The sequence below is a fragment of the Hypomesus nipponensis genome, chromosome 6, assembly GCF_054491055.1.
Source record: "Hypomesus nipponensis isolate SF chromosome 6, ASM5449105v1, whole genome shotgun sequence".
NCBI classification, from domain to species: Eukaryota; Metazoa; Chordata; class Actinopteri; order Osmeriformes; family Osmeridae; genus Hypomesus; species Hypomesus nipponensis.
The window spans coordinates 5,235,684-5,255,969 of NC_140366.1; the positions used below are offsets into that span (position 1 = coordinate 5,235,684).

The following is a 20,286-nucleotide window of genomic DNA, read 5'->3' on the forward strand; positions in this document are numbered from 1 at the left end:
GTTTTATGAAAACTTTCAGGAACAGTATTTTTCAGCCGTGCTTGTTGAGGAACAGAATGCCATTCTATTGTTAAACATGAAGAGACGTAGGTGACTGAGTGAGAAGGTATTCCCAGCGTTTCATTTTGACAGTTGACAAGTGAGTCACGACCGAGCTGGCACCAGATTAAAAAACGCCTTTTAATTGTCGTTCCTTTCACTTTATCGCCCTCTCCCTCCCCATCTCGCGCTGCCTCATCTCTCTCCCTACCTCTTGTGTCGTCACTTTCTCTCTTCCTGAACCCAATACTCCACCCCTCCCCATCCTGTTCCATGGCATGAATTCAGACAGGCATGTTGTGACTTGTCCTCAGATGAATAACAGTTCTAATGAGCTCAGCCACGCCCCTTACAGAGGTCATGACATTTTACAACCAGTCTGTTCATATGTCAAATCCAACGTATGTAAACACAAAGGAACCGAAAAAAAACATTGAATCATACATTTTTATTAACAAAGTATCAAAAACAAAAGTGGACAGGCATTTTAGAAATAAGTACTCGGTTGCAGCTTTGCACAATTTCTTTCCATAGAACTCCAACAGTCGAACAAACAAACAAACAAAGTCATCTAAAAGTCAATGGCACAGCTGTCGTGTCAACTGTTGTGGCTTGTGACTGAAACACTGTATTGCAGTTGTGCCCGCATAGACGCACTCAGCACAAGCCGCTCCCTGGCCATGCTCACCTGTATGAAACCTTACCTTGAAGGATGTTGTCCACAAACATCCGAGCACGTCGCCCCGGCTTGAGCAACCAGTCTGCTGACTGTCACTAATGCCTGATGGAACGCGAGGAGTTTCTCAAGAGTTTCATCATAGCTTCGAGTTGCTCTACTTTGGGGGTGTTTGGCAGCGGCGGGGTGGGGGGTGGGGGGGGTGTGGGGGGTGTGAGGTTAGGTGAGGTCATCTTGTACAATGACATGCAATTCATGTAAGTAAAGAATTGAAATGCAACATCGGACGTCAGCACAATGACAACACTTTGATATCTAGCTAGTGATACCTTCTGGTGGGTTTATAGTAATAAAGCCAGCTCTGATAAATAAATACATACAGACGTTATAAACAGCCTTATGAGGACCGTAAGAGGTGTTCGTTGGTTTACACAATCAGAATTCTATGCACATTACAAATGACTAATTACTGTATATTACACACTACAGTTCAGATGTAAAACTACATAGCAAACACGAGCACGACTTCTTAGGAGAGAATTCTAGAAGCTAAAGCTTGTCGAATATGCATGTCTCTGCCCTTGTGGACTCTTTCTGAGCATCCTGAGAAAGTAGCAGCGCAGTCAGGGTTATCGTTGAGTCAGGGCAGAGAAACACAGACGACACCGAGCTACAGGCATCGTAGCTCAAACTGGACAGATGCAAAGTCATACTTTCATACACAAGAACACCAGCAAGAACCTTCTGGCTCTACGACAAGTTATACACATGCCTCACACATAAACTACAGCTTTTAGACTTATGTTCATTATGTTATAACAAGATATACCAGACAAGTTTGTCATGTTAACAAGCTCAAGTGTTTAGTTAAATTGTGTCTTTTACAACTCAATTTGGTGCTTTGGTACAAAAACCCCCAAATATACTTAAGTCTCCTATCTCTAAGAACCACTTTAAGATTTGGGAATAACAGAACAATAAAAGCAAACATTTCCCTGTTTTAGTGCTTTCTGTCTATGAATCCTTGGCGTATATGCTGTTGGGCATGTCCTCCTAAAGTACTTCTTGTTTCTGCTAGCAGACCCCACCCTGATCAGGAAGTGTTGAGTCTTTGGCTGTCTCCTCACAGTAGCAGCATTCCCTCTGAGGGTGTACAGGGTACAGTGTACATTTCCTTCCTGGAGGCTGGTCTGGCTTCAGTTTTGGCCTTCTCACGATCGTTCCAGGTCGGGACTTGATCCCAGACCAGCTGGCTGGAGGGTCACATCCTGGGTGTAGAACCCACAGTTCTGTCAGCTTGCCCAGCCCAGGCCTCATCGATCACAGGTGCCCACAGGTAGTGGGCACCATGCCGTGGGCGTGCCCACTGTGGAGAAGGAACTGTCCGTCGAGGTGGTCGGCGGGGGCGACGCCTAGCCCCTGGAGTGCGCTCTCCTTGATGTGCTGGATGAAGAGATTCCTCTCGTCCTCTGGGGTCTGGCCGTTCTGGGCGCGGACGATGCAGGTGGGCCGGTGGAGGTTGAGCATGTACACCAGCTGCTGCTTCTGTTGCTTGAGCTCTTCTATCTGAGCCTTCAACTCTGCGTTCACCGTCTCCAGCTTTTCCGACTCCTGGAGAGAGGAATGTGGGGGGGGGGGGAGGTGTTTGATCATTCATTGCTCCTGTGCTTGATTTAGACACACGTTATTGAACGATACCGTTTGGATTTGGGGGGAAAAACCGTTGGGGTGAGGCTATTTACGAAGTAGACTTCAAAGTCATTGCTTGCCTATGTAACTCAACAGCTAGAAATGGGATACTGGTCGTACCTTCTGGAGACCGTCTGTCTTCTCCTTCTTCTTGTTCCTACACTTGGCAGCAGCGACTTTGTTTCTCTCTCGTCGTCTTTTTCTTCTGTCACTCTCTTCTGGGGTTACCTGAGGGAAAACAGCTTTGTTAAAAAGAGACACAGTAGACAGAACTCACTCTGAAACTGATCTGCCCCAATGTCTGTTGTAAAGGTTGGAACTATACATTCAAGTATGTCATTTTTTACAGAATCTTATTATATATTACCATAGCAAAAGGGGATGTAACGGGGACGTAGAGTAGAAAAAGGGACCGTTTCTGAAGCCCTTACCTCTCTCCTGCCACTAGAGACCTCGGATGGTCGGTCCGAGCTTGAGCTCGCACAGTCACTCATGTCCGCGCTGAGACCGTGGGATAGCCGCTTGGTCTGGATGGCGAAGCGGAGCTCCTCCTTCACCAGCGGCGTAAAGCTGGTAAAATCGTCTAGGGTAAGTGTTCCCGGCGGCGAGAGGCAGGGGACTAGGGCGGACGTGCTGATGTCGGACAGACTTGGACCGGGGTGCTGAAGCATCATTATGAACCTACTGAAAGTAGACAAACCAAAAAAGTAAGACGTCATTCTCAATGAACAGCGCTACCCAGATTTTGAGTAAGAACGAAACAGAAGGCTGGTCTAAGAAACAAACAAAAAAGTTTGTTATGCTGATAGGCAAGCCAAGTGCTTTCACACGCCTAAATGGTGTAGGCGCCGAGGTAGGCTACATTTTTCGTGAATCACGCTATTCAAGTTAATCCCCTATAATTTTACCATGCAGGCTAATCATCAAGACCCATAACCTAGCCACAGTAGCCGACACATTATTCAGTCAGACTTTCTAAACAACTAACCACCTACTGTTAGAAAAACCGCACCGACCGCACCACAAATACAAGATTTAGGGAAACAGAAAACTAAATGATTGGGAATAATAAACCGATGTGTTGTATTCTATTAAATAAACACTAGTTTAATTGACATAAAAATATATAAACGATCAAATTAACATTTTACGCTACTATGAACGGCACAGCTATAGCCTAACATTCAATCCCGAGTGGGTCGTCTAAAGCGCCTATCCCAGGTCGAATCCGATTCACTTTAAAAACTCATTCCACCGTAGAACACAGAAAACAAACTTACCAGATTAATGATTTCAGTGGATCTGTTGAAAAGCCTTTATTGGACACAGGCTTGTTGTGAATCTCTTCTGTTGACTAAGAAAGTTACAGTTGCCGCTGTAACGTTGCATCACCCGTTTATATAGACCGTTCGCTTGCTCTGGCATTTTACTAGCACGGTGGGCAGGTCAACGTGACGTCATCCTATTTATAGATCGGTGGCTTATTTGTAATGATGCAATCCCACAAGCCCGACGGGTGTCCCATAGAGCGCCAGTCTCCGCCCCCCCCCCCCCCCCCCAACTCACACGGCCCTTTACATTCACACTAGTTTACAAATAAATAGATTGTTGTTCAATTAATAAAATGAAGTATATAGCCTTGGAGCTGAGTAACAGTGTGTGTCCATAGATTTGATAACAGTATAGGCTAATTTGATACTAAAAAGCTATCTTAGGCTCCTACGCAGATGTAAGCAAATGATGACAATTAGTGAGTCTATCGATGTAGGCTACTGAACAAACACGTTTATGTAGCCTAGGCTAAGTGTAAAAACGTAAAACTTGAAATGAAACCCAACTCATTGAGTTCAGATGTAGCGCAGTAAACCGACCGGCTTGTCTGTTTGTCATTGCGCAGTATAAAAGCATATGGATAGTTGGAAGAAAGGGGCTAACAGGTTCTGCATTCCTCCGCTGTGTGCGAAGAAAAACTCTCCGTCCGTGGCTAGCCACGCCCCTCCCAAATAAACCCTTAGGTTAGCCTACCTTTTTCTTAAAATCACCCCTTGCCCCACCACAAGCATACACACCTTACCAAGGAACTACAAATAAATATGTTGATTTTCCATATTATAGAACAGGACGCCATATCTGAAAGTCCATTGCGGCGGGGAACTTCAAAGTAGTCTGGTTGTATAGTCACAGGAAACACTTTAGTCTTTAAATTGGAGTCCCGAAGCCTTAGATAAGCCCCGCCATCAAACCGGGCTGACAGTGGGGAAAACGCAGGCTTTGATAAGATAGCTTATCATGTCTGTTCCACTTACACGAACTGTCCCAACCCTTCAGAACCACCTGCAGGATTCACCGTGACCTCGCACTTGCGAGGCAGTGTTTTCATCTGCACCGCCTCTAAATAAGGGGTGAGAGAATCAATTAAGCCAGCAAGGCCTATAGGCCTCGCCTAGGCTAGGCTAATTGTTTTCACGGAGGTTAAATATGTCCTTCCACTGGGACCTTTCATTTTGTATTCGTCTCATCTGACCTCAAACTGGAATCGGAAAGGGCTGAATCTTTATTGTTCGCTGATAGTTTTTATAAAACTTTTCTCATCCATTGTAACGATACGGTCCGAGTCACCGTTGTAGGCTTTCACTTGCCCTATTGAACCTTTCGCCCATAAATTCACTTCTACACTCCTCATCACGACTGCGGAACGAGTCCACAACTATCAGTTTCATATAGGAATATGACTAACAACCAGATTCAACACAGACCTCTTATGTTTCAGATCCCCCCAATATTACCATGCCGTTTCGTGAGTGATGGGAAACATTAACTAATATAGCACTAGAACATTTGTAGAACATTTGTATTGCTTGTTAAGCTTTGTAGGCTATGTTGCAGTGGTGATTCAATCAATGTCACTTAAATGTCACACGCACGCGGGCCCTCACACAGACACATATTGTCCCACTACACTATTCAATACAACTTCAACAGATTCCAATTCAGACAACACGTTATTTTTTAATTCATAGCCTTATCTCACGAGAGACCCGTTAGTAGGCAGTCTGTAGGCTTTATGCCTGTGTTAATCCTTCCCATAGGCTAGGCTACTTGTTGATTCTCCCCAGAAGGCGAATACGTCATCCTTTCCGGGAAGTGCTCGCCTCATCCTCATCTTAAGCATTATTGGGCAGTCAGTTGAGAACTGGGTAAGGTCGAGATGGGAGGGAAAGCCCTTATAAGAGATCACGCGACCGAGAAAGATCTTGAATGTATTCAGATTGGGGTCGAAAAGGGAGATAATTTGCACTTTCGATCTGAGTGAATCATCACATTCCAGTAAACAGCGCTAGCGTTAGTCATGCTGTGAAACTGTTAATACCCTGCAAGCACTAGATATGCCCACAAACGTTTGGTAAGCAATCGTGTCGCTAAAGGCTAATGTTAGATAGTGTTGCCCGCTAGCTTACACTAGTAATAGGTAATAGGCTATCATATGTATTCCAGGCAATACATACACAATTCAAAATATAGGCTTTAGACCTTCGTTGTGGTAGCCTACATCGTGTTACATAAGATATTGGCAAACATTGGCTAAGATGACAAACGTATACGTGGATTTGAATGTGTGTTGATAAAATTTTATAGTAGGCTACAACTTACATTATTCTCTTTTATTACCGTGTAATATTCAATATTGTTGCCTAATTAGTTAAGTTACAATTTTCGTTTGATTACACACCTTACTGACTTGTGGAAGGCTACCTTAAAAATGACTGAGGTTATAGTTTCATAAAAGTTTACAATCTCACTGGCCTAGTTTAGTGATTATAAGAATTCGTTTTCCAAAAGAAGGAGGAGCAACACTGGCAGCAAAGTGCTAGGTATTTTTCTGGCCATAAATCAGGGATTTCTCAATGAGGATCAACTAAAGGGCGCAGCCTAGTTGAGGGTTAAACATGACTTAGAACACTGAATCCCCTTAATATGTTAGTCAATGTTATACTACTAGTCATGAAAACATAGTTATTGTGAAATCCAATCAAACCCCCCAAAACTGTCAATTTGTGTTCCTTAATCTGAATCAGAACTGTTATAGAGGGACTTCCGTTTTTAGATATTTGAGAATACAAAGGTGACCATGACCCAAAACATAAATATAGTTGCTGCCTTAGTGACGTTGCGTTTTGGGTGATCCTCAAATGGGGGTCCCCACCATCACCATATTGGAATGGGGGCTGACGGGGCAGTCTTTTAATACTAGTTCGTAATTTCCCCGGTACTGTACACTGGCTGCGTGCCTCAGCAATAGCAGTCATAGTTATTAATAAAGTCCTGTCTCAGCTGTGTGAGCTTGGCCATACCTCCCCCGGCGCTGGCTTTACCCTTGAACGCCGTGTTTGTGTTTGTATGACTGCTACTATGGCGACGGCCTCTGGGCCGCGGACTTCCATCCTAGGCATGTCGAGTTGCAGACGGAGGAGGGATTCCCAGCCCCGGGGCGTTATACGTCACAGCAATTCACCTTGTTTCCTCCTCATGGAGGTGGAGATGGTTAACCCGGGGTATCGTTTTATTTTTGTCTCAGTTTACGCGGACTGTGAAAGACAGACTGACGCAACCCACACAAACAATCTTTTCCTGTCTCTCTCAGACACATGAGTTAGTGCAAGAAAAACTGTGCGAGACACACAGACACAGCTTAAGTTAAGCATTGGATGGATCAAGTGAGTGATCTCGTAATTATGCGTTTGTCCCATTTCAAAACTGTTGTTTCAAATCTCTCTTTTCCAGGTAAGATGTTGGACAACTGCTTCCACCTTCCCTTCATATTAACTGTAATAGATTCTTCCTTGGTAAATGCACACATTGTCATCCATTGGACTTCTTGAAAATCCCTGTGATTGCTTCCATAATCACCTAAGGCACTAAGAACTGTATTCTTCCCCAGAGTGCACTATGTTATTCCCCCGTATTGGCAAGCTTGATAGATTTACTCATACAATACATTATCAAAGAAACGGAAAGTATACAGCTGTTTTGTTCTATCAAAAGGAAACACATTTTGGAGAGCATATCCTTTTTCATCAAAGCTACACCTTCAAGCCCACAGGATGTTTGTGTTTTATTTTGGGTTTTATCACATAAAATGCATTCAGCACTCATTGTACTGCATCCAAAGGTAAAATAGACATCCCCATACCTGTCTACTGTCACTGACCTTTCTTCATAAAGCTAATTTATTTAGCTTTAAGCAGTACAAAAAGCATTTCAGGAATGTATTTGTCGTATATCACTCAGGCTATCATTCAAAAAAAATATGTATATATATTTTTTTTAAACTTTCTGCAGTGTACTGGGACAGGTTCCAGTGGTTCCTTTGTTTCAGGAAGTGAAACCTAGAATATTACCTGCAGCACCACTACTTTACAACCCGTGTGTATCTGTGAAAAATGTGCCTGTGACAAACTATGACTCAACAGTTTGCTGAGTCATCCTTAGTTTCCTTTGTTTTTTGAGGTATCCTTTTCATGATCACATGCCAGACAGCATGGATGACAGCAACATTGATTGTAAACAAAGGAGGAGCAAATGTCTTTGACTAATGTATGGCTCTGTATGGCTCCCAGGAATACCTCTAAAACCATTGGGATAAAGCAACCTATAAACTGATACCATAGCTGCCTGCTCCAGTGGTCACTTGATACAGGGGTGTAATAAAGCATAAATGCTTCAAGACAATCAGTACTAGGAACGACTGTAGATTCTTGTCAGTGAGAATGTGTCACTCCTCTTCCTGGAAAGGAGACATATTCTTCAGTTTCAAGGCTGTCGTTCCCAGTTACTGTTTGTGTTACAGTAACTCACCCTCTGCCGCCCTCTGGAGTGGTGTCATAGTGGTGCGACCATGTGACTGATGGGAAGCGGATCGCACTTGTATTCCGAAGACTGCAGGCAGTGGGGAGTCTTGAGCCAATCAGGAATCTCAGGTGAGGTGACATCATCCCTATGTTCCATGGTGTGACTGCAGCATGCATCACTCCCGCTCAGGGACCAATAGGAATAAAGACAATAGCCGGCTGACCAATGAGCTCGCAGGGAGCTGCAGGGATTTCCCATGGGGTGGGTTAAAATCATCAATAATACACACACACACAGCCCAGTTTGACAGATGGACAGGCCCTTACCAGGATAGGAGATAACACTACAGCCGAAAGCCCACAAGCGTTTACTAGGACATACTAGGCTCCCATAAACATAAAGACCTGTAACTAGGCTTGTTCACTAGACTAACTTGCTTTGTCTCTTAAAGGGCTGTAGTATTTTCATCCCTCAGAATACACAAGTGACATGATGAAAGCAGTGGTTGTGCTGATCATTGTAGTGTTGTTCAAAATCATTTAAAATGGTTCATGACTAAAGATTGAACCTTTCTCTTTGTGATTTAAGTTCATCAGTGACCTCTGTCACTTAGTAGAGGCTGTCTCAAGGAGGTGAAAGTTAACCTTGTGTGGGAGAAGGGGGGAGGGATGGGTGATCCAGACAGATATATTTGCAGGTGATTCATAGCCACTGTCGATGACTCACCCTTAATAGCTCTAGCAGCAGACATTTAAGCTGGTAAGATTGAAACACCAGACCAGCTAGAAACCTGCCCTTTAAGGTCAGTAATACCATACTCGGTGGCATGATCTCACATTCTCTTCCTCTGTGTTACCCACTTGAAGCATTCTGTACTTCAGTTATTGTAACAATCCCGAATGTCACAGACACAACTCAACAAGGAAGTTGAGTGAGTTGTCTTGTTACAAAATGATGATGGAAATGTTGCCTGTCTCTTGGATTTCCATACCGTCATGTGTCCTATCCCAGCGCAGGTGAAACAGGAAGTGAGATCCGAAACAAATCTGCCACGTGACTGTGCCGCAGGAAAGACCGTGGAAGATAACACCTCTGGAACCAAAAACAATGTTCCCCCGGAATGTTCCGCGGATGGGGAATCGTCAGCAACACCTGCCTGAATCTTCCCCTACCACAGTCACATGAAAAAGGGAGTTTCTGGTTGGGCTACACAGGTTTCATTTTAGTACTGACGCTTAAGACAATCTTCCCCTCCTTTTAAGGTAAGCTGAGGCAGGGCCAGCCATAGAGCTCCCTCAGGAACCAATTGCGGGGCCCTAAACAAATATTTAGTTTGCTTATTGGGTCGGGTCGGCCCTGAGCTGAGGTTAGCTCTAACACTTTACCTAACACAGGAAGGAAGCTGGTAAGAACTTCATCTTTACAGTTCAGTAACAGGCTACAGGGAACGTATATTTGACAGCAATCGTGCTACAAGGTGGTCTGGTTTGTGAATATAGCTGGCTTGTCATGCTGTCAGACAGGAAACCCCCTACCTGCCATGAATGTCATTTATGTAACAAAGGCTCCATTTCTGCCTTGTGACATCTCTGTTCCTGATACTCGCATGGCTTGTCTTAGTGTGACTCAGCAGTTTCCCTACTGTAGTCAAAGTTGTACCTGTTTCCATTAATATTGTCACTTAACACATGTGTACCGTGGGGCTCCTAAGCTCCCACTCTTTCCATCTCTATAGTGATATCAAACACTTCTGTGACTGGCTGCATTGTTGTGAAAGTCTGAGAATGGAGTTCAGTGGCCTCTGCTTCATGCTGTAGTTAATGTTCAACTACTAACTGTTGAAAGTATCCCATGTCAAAGCACATAGCTTAACAGCTCTAGTAGGGGGATAGCAAAAACCTGACATTCTGTATCTTCACCCCTGAATTCATGAGTTCTAATCCTACCTCACACAATGCGTCAACATGTCCTTAAAGGTCCTGTAAAGCAAATTCCATCATTTGCTTCTCAGTACATTATATGTGAAATGAGTTCCTAAAAGCATGTGCAAAGCGCAAAAACTTTGTCGCACTTAAATGCGGCGTTAGACCGCTGAACAGTTTCTCTTCCGTTATCAGCTCAGGTTTTGTATAGGCGGAGCCAAAACCCGACCGATCTACGTCACAGTGACCTATCTACGCCAGATCACAGACGGTTGCATTCTGTTACTCAGCTGTTACGATGCAAAGACAAACTAATTAATACATAAAACACTCAGGTAGGTCTGTTCTGATATCTGCAATTGATTTAGCTAGTTTTGCTGTTGTTGCTAAATTCATTAAATTTGAAGGGGGGGAGCTTCAGCTACTTCAGGCGACACGCCCCCCCCCCAGTCTAAAGCAGAGAAGACTTCTGATTTTCTCACGATTTCAAAGCCTAATTTAACATACTTGTCTGTTTTTTTTCTCATTAGAATTTGGATGGGTAGTTAACAACACATTATTCTGTGGTGCGATGAACTTAAAACTAATTTTCAATTCCACTTAAAAGGATCTTTAATGAACAGGAAAGCAAAAACAGGAAAGCAAAGGGTCATGTAAAGCACAACTCAGGCGGTATTTGTGTCCAAGGTCACATGCTGGAATCGAGAACTTGCATCAATTTTGTTGACAAAGCCTGATGATGTCATGACTTCAGTCATACCCTCTCATTTCAACAGTCAACATCATGTGACTCCTCATACAAATGTCAGCAACTCCATGTGACTGATGATTGAATGTGGAGCAAAGTGTCCACCGACACAACCAACTGCATGATAGGTCACCCTCTTCTTGACCCTCCACCTAGCATAACAGTAGACCGTCTGTCAGACCAATGTGGGACAACAGTGTCTGCTCACACAACACATACTGGCCTATCGGAAACAATTGTTACGCTACAGATTGGATTAATCCTTATCCTGACTACTAGGTGTGTAATACCTAAGACCAGCTGTAAATTTGTAATTGTTGTGGTGGCATCTGAGTCAACTTTGCAATGAAATGTATTTATCAACATTGGGCACAATAATGATCACACTTATCTTTTGCCAAAATAGGTTACAGACATGTAATGACTAAGTGAAATAAATGTAGCGTCTAAAACGTCATCAATGTTGAAAAAACACGCTAACATCTACAGTACAGGCTTAGTAAGACATCACACAAGGTATCAGTGGTGTGGTTAACAATGTGGTGCCCCCTGCTGGCTGGTGAGAGGAAATACATGTTCCACAGAAACAAGTCCCTGGCTGGGCTTATTCAGGAGACTGTTATACAGCCAGGCAACCCAACTAAAGACGCATGAAAATACTAGAACTACGCAAAGCAGCATAGATGATAATAAATCGTTGTTACTTTATTACTTTATCATATTAGCTTATCAAACATACACGGATATTCTGTGTCCATACACAGCCATAGTTCAGGCAGTTGTTACAGGGCATATGTTCAAGAGCTACGTGTTCACCTCCATGCACTCAGGGATACCTCAGTCCCCTTTACAGTGCAGGACCAGACAACCAGCTCTACCATTCAATAAAATACAGATCTTTACAGAAGTTGAGCTAAACCAATGACACTGACTGGGGGCGATACAGGAAGTTGGGTCAAGGAGGTTTTATAGTCGAGTTTTGTGGTAAAGAGGAATGACGAATGTTGGACATGACTGCTACATTAGAGGCTGTATGGTGAAAATGCAGCCTCCATCACAGCACCATGTTAAGGTCCTTAAGGTGACAAGGGCAAACTCTTGTCTTTCGCCTAAAACAACAAATAAAAACAATTACAACTTGGCATCCATTGAGTCGAGTTTAAATTAAGTGTTTAAAGTGATGCAGGTTTGACATGTGTGTTTATAAGAATGGAGGGGCTGTCTGGTAGCAGAAACACGGACGAGAAAAACTGCGGCAACCATAATGCAGTTGGACTCTTCCGATCCCCAGGAAACTGTTACTAGTCAGGTGAGTGACAGTCTCCTTCCCTCCCCCCACGAGGGAGGTCTGAACAGAGGATTGAGTCCTGCTCTCGTTCAGCAGGCCTGCAGGCTAGCTTGCTGCTTCTTTCCTCAGGCAAACAGCCTAAAGGGCAGGGGGTAGGTTAGCAGGGCTGTGTCCAGGGCCGTGTCCAGGGCTGTGCGTTCTGCCTCATCTCCTTCGTCAGTGCTGGAGGTCCTGGGGGGTGCTGAAGGTCTCGTACACATTAGCAGCAAAATCTTTCACCTGCTCAATCATCAACAGGTCCTGGGAGGAGGCAGAGAAATAACTTGACTAACACACACAGACACAAGGGATGACAAGTTTGAATTGCATTTCTTTGGCCATCGCCTGCCTTTTTTATATTGCTTTATTAGGTTAGGTCAGCCAAAACCGGCTAACAACTACATCAACATTAGTAGTATTTCATTAATTGTGGTCATTTCCATTGGAATGTCTCTCTTGTGAAAGCATGGCTATCAATTACTTTTTCCTACAGGTGGGATATATTGTAATTTGTAGTGGTTGTATTCATTTTTACAAAATGTTAAGTCCAAGATGGCACACACCATTATATTTTCAGTTGAATTTCTACTATTCAGATAACAGACTACTAAGATTTGCCGCAAGAAACTTGTTTTGAAATAGTGAAAATGTGTACGTATATCATATCAAAGTTTAGCGCTTCATTAAGAATATGAGTGAAAATATACATTCAGATCTATTAGAAAACCTAGTGTAAAACCATCATTTATTTCTGTTTAGACCATTTCTCAAGACTGGGTAGGCGTGGCTGATCACGTTTTGATTGACATCTCGATAGCTCCGCCTATATCAGATAATCTTTCATAGTGAAAGAGCTGTCACGCACAGCAATGGCGCAAAGAAATCCACCTAGTCCAGCCCTACAATATTAAGTTTGAGCCGTCTGATTCACAAGACGAAGCAGAAGCCTGCCATTAGAAAAATAATTCCATTCAAATGGTCACTGAATGGTGAGCTACAAAATGCTGTGCTGTCTATATTCCTCCTGAGTAAATAAACAGTTATCACAACATTACACATGCAACGTTAGATGCCACTCTCAAAACTAGCACCATGAATACAATGCTAAATGATGGCTCTGTAGGGTTAGCTAGTGCCATATTGTTATTTTATTATAAATATATTTTTGAGTTTGAGTTGAGGTTTTGTTGCAGTTGTGCCTGTTGGGGTGGGACAACTGATGTGGATCTTTTCATGATTGGTTTGCGGAATTTATTTTGGCATAAATACGCTAGCATAACCCGCCAAATTCAAACCCACTGTCAGTTGCACAAAATTATATGAAAATATATCTATTTATGATTGAAACTAATGTCTAATACTTTTAGATGCTTACTATTATGTACATAAAACCCTAAATTACATAGAACAATTTTGTAGATTTGGGTTTTCTTGGGCTTTAAATTCACAATTCAGGAACAAAAACTAAACAGATAAAGAGACCCATCAATTTTGATGAATGCCCTTCAAAAAAGCAGAGGCTTGTTGACTAAATGCTTTGTACATTATTTTGAAAATCTATTCAAAGAGTTTTGAATTATGATGATAGCATATCATACTTTGATGGATGCCTTGATTTAACAATCCGCTCCGAGATTGACAGATTAGTCCATTCATATTTTAGTCTATGAAATACCACAGCTATAAAAAAATATATTTCAAAAACACACACTCACCTGTACAAAATGGCTGGGGATCTCACTACAGATTGAGTGGATCTGTCCGTTAACGATGGGGATGATCTTAGCCAGGGGTAGACTAACCTGGGAAAGACTGGAGGAGGGGAGAGGAGGAGAGGTACAACAGGGGATGAGAGAGGTGATCCACAAGGGGACATGAGAGGACGGTAGAGAACAGGAGGGGATTGACAACTGTTAAATATTTTGATGTATCAAGTTGGTAATCAAACAATGAATGGAAATCCTTATAAAAAAAATAAAAAGAATACATTTCCTGTATATTTTTTTAAATAAATAACAAACGTAACAAAACACATAGAATTGTAGGACACATTTTAACATTGGAGAAAAAAAATATAAACAATATATATATATTGATTAATTCAATAATTATATAATCATTTGTACATTCCTTTCAAATGTTTAACACTATTGAAAATATTGACTTAGGACTCAAATTTGGGACTCCCAAATGCAATGTGGTTATTAATTGGTTGATTGCTGTGTCATGTAAGCAACTGACCTATCAGGCATAGAGCCGGGGTTGGAGGCGGAAGCCGGTGGGGGGCGGAAAAACTCTGCCATGTTGTCGAGGAAACGGCTGAACCCTCTGTTGAGGCAGGTGTTGAGGACGGTCTGGAAGTCTGGGCTGGACACACACACACACACAGCGGTCACACCCACACTCACACCTGCTTGGGTCACAAGGTCACACACTGCAGGGCGTTCACCTGTCCAACATGTCTCTGGTCTCATTCAGCAGTTTGATAGTCGTGACGTCGTTTTCAGTCAGACCGCATGCCTGGAAACACAACCGGAATAGCAATTAGAGCGAGAGAAAATGAGAGAGTGAGATAATGGCAAAGTGAGAATGAGAGAACAAGATGGCGAGCATGAGAGAGAGACAATGAGAGTGAGAATGAGAGAGAGACAATGAGAGTGAGAATGAGAGAGAGACAATGAGAGTGAGAATGAGAGAGAGACAATGAGAGTGAGAATGAGAGTGAGAATGAGAGAGAGACAATGAGAGTGAGAATGAGAGAGAGACAATGAGAGTGAGAATGAGAGAGAGACAATGAGAGTGAGAATGAGAGAGAAAGGCAGAATGAGGAAGTGAGAATGAGAGAGAGACAGAGAGAGAGAGAGAAAAAACGAGACTGAGAATGAGAGAGCGAGGGAGAATGAGAGACAAGCAAAGAGAGCGGGCGACAGCAGGTGGGTCACCTGCGCGGCCAGGGCGTTCTCCTCGTCGGGCATCATGTACCAGGCGAGGGGCCGTCGGCGGGAGGAGGAGGCCCCCTTCTCCGCCCCGTCCCCCTCCCCCTCCACCTGGGCTCTGATGAGGCCCAGTAGCTGCTCCAGCTCCAGCAGGGACAGACTCTGCTTCAGAGACAGCCTCGGCACACAACACGACACGTTCTTAGCCCCGCTAGTCTGGCGCCATGTTGTTTCGCACGCTTCCCTGATGTATCCCCCCCCCCTCCCCCCGACCCCCTCCAGCTGGCAGACTCACCCCCCCAGTGTGTCCTGGACCGCTCTCTTCACCACCGTCATCAGCTCAGACAGGCCTGGGGGACGGGACGGTAGACTCTTAGGAACACTGGGGCCCCATACGGCAGAACACTTACATTGAGTCATTTAGCAGACGCTCTTATCCAGAGCGACTTACAGTACGTACAGGGACATTCCCCCCGAGGCAAGTAGGGTGAAGTGCCAAGGACACAACGTCATTTGGCATGGCGGGGAATCGATCCTTCCGATTACCAGCCCAACTCCCTCACCGCTCAGCCATCTGACTCTCTACACTTCCCGCAACCAATCACTGTCCACTTCCAGTCTCGTGCTCTCCTCCTCTTTCCTCTTTTTTTTTTCCCTTTCCCCCCTGCCCGTACCGCTTCCTCCTTGCCCTCCACCCTTACCGTCTCCCAGTAGGTGCTGGATACTGGAGAGGTACTGTTGCTGCACATCTGGTGGGGCCAGGGGAGCCTGGAGTAACAACACACACACACACACACACGCTCCGGTCAGCTACACACACACTTGGAAAAGCTTTACATAAACACACACACACACGTATATATACTTCCTGGCCAGCTATACACACCCACTTATACACAAACAAACAGGCCTCTCACCACTCCGTTTTTGCTGATGGAGTTGTCCAGGTAGAGGTATCCTCCGATGATGTTGAGCTGGATCCTCAGCAGCGTCACCAGCATGCAGGTGCTGTAGACAGCCACCACACTGCGCGTGAAGCCTGGAGAGGAGCAGGAGAGGAGAGCAAGAGAGAGAGGGGAGCAGGAGAGAGAGAAGAGCAGGAGAGAGAAGAGCAGGAGAGCGAGGAGCAGGAGAGAGAGTTGGAACAGGAGAGAGTTGGAGCAGGAGAAAGGAGAGGAGTAGGAGTGAGAAGAGCAGGAGAGAGAAGAGCAGGAGAGAGAGAAGAGCAGGAGAGCGGAGCAGGAAAGAGGAGAGGAGCAGGAGAGAGAGGAGCAGAAGAGAGGACGGGAGCAGGAGAGAGAGGAGAGAGAAGAGAGAGAGGAGCAGAGCAGAATTGAGGAGGGGAGAAGAGGAGGTCATGGTTCTGGATCGATGGGTCCACACACATGACTTATTTTGCTGTTAAAAAGACAGTCCGACTTACTGATTATCTTTAGGTCCTCCCAAATTTCTAGCTTATTTGTTGGCCTGTGAGTAAAACATGATTATGATGATGTTGTTAAATGGTGATTTGTGCGTTACATACATTTCACAATTAAAATACTGAAAGACAGCTTTGGCTTGAAATGTCACTCTTGTGATGGCCTCCTACTTGGTCTTCAGAAGGGAGGTGAGACTCTCAGAATTGAGGAGATGGGTGATGGCTTCTCGTAGTGTAGGCAGCATAGACAACACTGAAGAAGAGGAGCAGAGTCACACTTGGAACCAGTCCTACCTAGCGTAATGTGCTGTTGAATCTAGTTAACTAATATGTTGCTGTTTAACCTAGTGCTTGCTAACTATCTTTCAACCTGGGTAACAGTCTCTCCATGATGTGCGTGGATTATCTTTCGTAATATAATGGCTCGTTAGCATTGTTAATCGAGGACTATTAATTTGGATGAATGTTTGGTTTAAGTTTTCTGGGGATTTCCTACTGTGGTGGGTGTTGCGAAGCTCGCCTGAAAATGACACCTGGGTCTCGGTGTGACCCAGATGTCACAACGATACACCTGGTGTATTTTTTGTAAAAAAAAAAAAAAAAGTGATGTAAATTAAAAATACATCTACCTGTCATGTTGCAGGTCCGTTGATTGCTCTCGAAGTGGAACTGCCGCCGGGCCTGAGCAATGTACTCTGCAGCCTCTCGTTCCTGAATCTCACGGATCTTCTTCCGAGCATATTTACCCAGAAAATACACACCTGTGTGTGGGGGAGAGTTCAGCTCTGTCTTGCCGGAGTCTTAAGTTTACCCGTCAATGCTGCGTGGCATGTCGCAATCCATGCGGCAGTAAATCAACTTTGCTAGCTACCAAGCTAGCAGTGTGAGGTAGTTTATTTAGGTTTGTACTTAACTAATGGTCAGTGATCTAGTGTCTCGTGTGCGATCTGGTCAAGTAAGTTAACGTTGAGAAGGGCCATAAGATCGGTGACTGGAGCTAACGTTTTTCATTTACAGTAGCTAGAACTGCAGTAGCCAACTTACCTCCGACCAAAGCACCAGCGAAAAAGAATTTCCTTTTGTGGCGTTTCAGAAAATTCCACGTGGATGAAAGCATTGTTGGGACGATGTCGTGTTTCCAAACCAAATGAAAAACAACAAAACTAGCAACGCTAGCTGGCTATGTGTATTTTTGCATGTTATTTTGACAGCTAGCAAGCTACCTGTCAGATCGGGGTCTCAGCCGCAACTTTTGGATGAGTATATCGATGCAGCTGTGATCCGCAGCAATGCCTGAAGAAGGGTCCGACACATATTATCTTCCGCCACAGTGTGTCTCGACAAGTTACAGACGTGGGATCAAACACGTCGATTTCGTTTAAGATCTAGTTTAAAGCTTGTTTTTATAGTTCAGTCGATTGACAATAGCCAACGTTGTTCTTACTTAAGCATGGAGACTGAGAAGGAGAGCGTGAACGTTCCCAGTGGGGGGTTTCAGCCAAGCGAGGAGGAAATCGAAAGATGGATAGACAGTGCCTTTGACATGGTAAGAATAATATAACGTTGCTTGCTGGCCAGAAGTCTCAACATTTTCATCATTGGGTTACCATGTTGTGAAACTTCCCAACTTCCATGCAGGCAAAAGAGGCACTGGAAAACGGAGAGGTTCCTGTCGGGTGTCTCCTGGTCTACAACAATGAGGTCATTGGCAAGGGCAGAAATGATGTGAACAAAACCAAAAACGTAAGTGACGATTTCATTGTGAGTACTAGCAAGACGTGGCTTGCAGTGTGAAACACAAAGGTACATAATACCAGTAACGTATTTTTGTATCTTAATTCGATCACATTATTTAATTATATGTTACGGTAACGTGCGAGGTCGTCTTGTCATCCAGTTCTGTGTTTCTAGGCTACTCGCCACGCGGAGATGGTGGCCCTGGACCAGGTTCTAGAATGGTGTAACCAAAGAAACACTGACTTCCAGACAGTGTGCGAGCGGACGGTACTGTACGTTACCGTGGAACCCTGCATCATGTGTGCTGCGGCCCTGCGCTTGTCACGTATCCTTGTCGCATTTTCCTGTGTGACATCATCGCTTAAACCTGAATGAGGCTAGTTCCTGATGGTCTATAGGCCATTTTCACTAAACAGTGAAATGTATGTGACTGACTACCCAGTACCCACCCACAGAAACCCTGTTCTTCTGACCATTGCCATCACCGTTAAGTCTTTAACCACTGCCCAGATATTCCCATGGTGGTGTATGGCTGTGGCAACAGCCGGTTTGGAGGCTGTGGCTCCGTTTTGGAAGTGTCCTCAGCAGACCTCCCGAGCACAGGGAAGCCTTTCAAGGTACACGCCCCCTCAGTGCTACCGACACTCAACACCGTCCCAAGGCATAAGCAAACTAAGGGGCTGCTTAGGGCCCCTGTGGCCACCAGAGGGCCCCCAAGGGCACATTCAATTGTAATTTATTTTTAAAACGACTCAGAGGGGGCCCCAAATCAATTCTGCCTAGGGCCCCATAAAAGGCCGACCTTGCCTACACTCCAATAAAACCTCCAACTGGTAGCAGCGCGTCCATTCCAGTCACCCACCGTCTTGCACAACAGGCTATCTTGCCTGTCAGAATCTCTCAATGGTAGTCGAGTTGGACCTAGATCCTCAGCATAGAAGTCACACCAGGAACAGGATGTGACCTCAGTGTTACTTTACTTCCTGTTCAGTGTGTGTCAGGGTACAGAGCAGAGGAGGCGGTGGAGATGCTGAAGACTTTCTACCGGCAGGAGAACCCCAACGGTGAGATCTGCAATCTCTCTGACGATGTGTCCTGTTATCAGACGGGATCAGAGCATTAATAAAGTTGTTACCATTGTTGTTCCTAATACTGAATGACATCTGTGTCTGTCCAAAATTCCAGCTCCTGTTCCCAAGGTGAAGAAGAACTGAGTTACAACCTTTACTCACCAGGGGGTGCTAGAGGATCAGGAGTGAGCCCACATGAGCGAGGGCAGAAACAAAATAGTTTTCCCGTCTGAGAATATTTGTCCAAAAGTAGAAAAGATTATTTATTTTTCCCTCTCCAAAATACAGACCAAGCCTATGCGTTGAGCAATTTTTTCTATTCTCTACTTTCTTAACTTGCTGACTTTTCCATAGGAAACACCGTTGATGTGCACATCGTTCAATTATGAGACTCAGCTACAATAAAGTGGAGTGACGACAACTGATTTGTATGGTAATTATGCCTTTTCAGTCAATAACAACGGCTTCAACTCACAGCGTCTTTGTGTGCTAGTCTGTGACTCAGCCCTCCGCAAAGCCTCACGGTGTTTGATGTCGAGGCGAGGGTTGGATGTGACTGCCCGCGGCAGTGTTAAGAGAAGTGTGTGTGTGTGTGTGTGTGTGTGTCCGTGTTCTCCTGTTCTAATGGCAGAACTAGAATCTGAAGGTCAATCCTGTGGTGAGCGACTGTTCTGGCCAAAGGAGCACTCAGGAACCCTGCTGAAGACTGGCACTGTACACACACTCCCACACACATCCGGCACACACACACACTCTCTCAAACACACACACACACACACTCTCTCAAACACACACACACACACACTCTCTCAAACACACACACACACACACACACACACACACAACTTGCAAACACTTACCTTTGCCAAAGG

The 20,286-nt window shown here is 44.5% G+C and overlaps 3 protein-coding genes across 4 annotated transcripts; 1 reads left to right on the top strand and 2 right to left on the bottom strand.

Moving 5' to 3' along the window:
* Positions 1 to 472: 472 nt before the first annotated feature.
* Positions 473 to 3,823, bottom strand: atf3 (activating transcription factor 3). The gene is made up of 4 exons (XM_084699436.1): positions 3,685 to 3,823; positions 2,836 to 3,088; positions 2,525 to 2,632; positions 473 to 2,326 (listed from the first exon to the last, which is right to left on the bottom strand). Exons 2-4 carry the CDS (start codon positions 3,076 to 3,078, stop codon positions 2,036 to 2,038), a joined length of 642 nt encoding a protein of 213 aa, XP_084555562.1. The 5' UTR covers positions 3,079 to 3,088; positions 3,685 to 3,823; the 3' UTR covers positions 473 to 2,035.
* A 7,783-nt stretch (positions 3,824 to 11,606) lies between these two features.
* pex3 (peroxisomal biogenesis factor 3) lies at positions 11,607 to 17,995 on the bottom strand. 2 transcript variants are annotated; one of them, XM_084699430.1, is made up of 12 exons: positions 17,652 to 17,995; positions 17,237 to 17,368; positions 16,779 to 16,860; positions 16,611 to 16,654; positions 16,105 to 16,226; positions 15,889 to 15,955; positions 15,483 to 15,537; positions 15,194 to 15,365; positions 14,701 to 14,771; positions 14,493 to 14,618; positions 13,967 to 14,063; positions 11,607 to 12,539 (listed from the first exon to the last, which is right to left on the bottom strand). In XM_084699430.1, exons 1-12 carry the CDS (start codon positions 17,722 to 17,724, stop codon positions 12,429 to 12,431), a joined length of 1,152 nt encoding a protein of 383 aa, XP_084555556.1. In that variant the 5' UTR covers positions 17,725 to 17,995; the 3' UTR covers positions 11,607 to 12,428. The 2 variants fall into 2 exon arrangements, with proteins under 2 accessions (XP_084555556.1, XP_084555557.1); XM_084699431.1 differs by having other exon boundaries at positions 11,607 to 12,512; positions 17,652 to 17,906.
* On the top strand, positions 17,919 to 19,835 carry adat2 (adenosine deaminase tRNA specific 2). Its single transcript, XM_084699437.1, has 6 exons — positions 17,919 to 18,153; positions 18,246 to 18,350; positions 18,519 to 18,669; positions 18,855 to 18,961; positions 19,336 to 19,408; positions 19,530 to 19,835. Exons 1-6 carry the CDS (start codon positions 18,058 to 18,060, stop codon positions 19,556 to 19,558), a joined length of 561 nt encoding a protein of 186 aa, XP_084555563.1. The 5' UTR covers positions 17,919 to 18,057; the 3' UTR covers positions 19,559 to 19,835.
* The last annotated feature ends 451 nt before the right edge of the window (positions 19,836 to 20,286 follow it).

Coding starts and splice junctions, on each gene's coding strand:
- atf3 (XM_084699436.1), bottom strand. CDS start 3,078: ATGATGCTTCAGCACCCCGGTCCAAGTCTGTCCGACATCAGCACGTCC. Junction 2,633..2,835: donor TCTCTAGTGGCAGGAGAGAG/GTAAGGGCTTCA, acceptor GTTTTCCCTCAG/GTAACCCCAGAAGAGAGTGA. Junction 2,327..2,524: donor AGACAGACGGTCTCCAGAAG/GTACGACCAGTA, acceptor TCCTCTCTCCAG/GAGTCGGAAAAGCTGGAGAC.
- pex3 (XM_084699430.1), bottom strand. CDS start 17,724: ATGCTTTCATCCACGTGGAATTTTCTGAAACGCCACAAAAGGAAATTC. Junction 16,861..17,236: donor ACGGACCTGCAACATGACAG/GTAGATGTATTT, acceptor CCTCTTCTTCAG/TGTTGTCTATGCTGCCTACA. Junction 14,064..14,492: donor CCCGGCTCTATGCCTGATAG/GTCAGTTGCTTA, acceptor CCCCTCCTCCAG/TCTTTCCCAGGTTAGTCTAC.
- adat2 (XM_084699437.1), top strand. CDS start 18,058: ATGGAGACTGAGAAGGAGAGCGTGAACGTTCCCAGTGGGGGGTTTCAG. Junction 18,154..18,245: donor TAGACAGTGCCTTTGACATG/GTAAGAATAATA, acceptor ACTTCCATGCAG/GCAAAAGAGGCACTGGAAAA. Junction 18,670..18,854: donor TGCGGCCCTGCGCTTGTCAC/GTATCCTTGTCG, acceptor ACCACTGCCCAG/ATATTCCCATGGTGGTGTAT.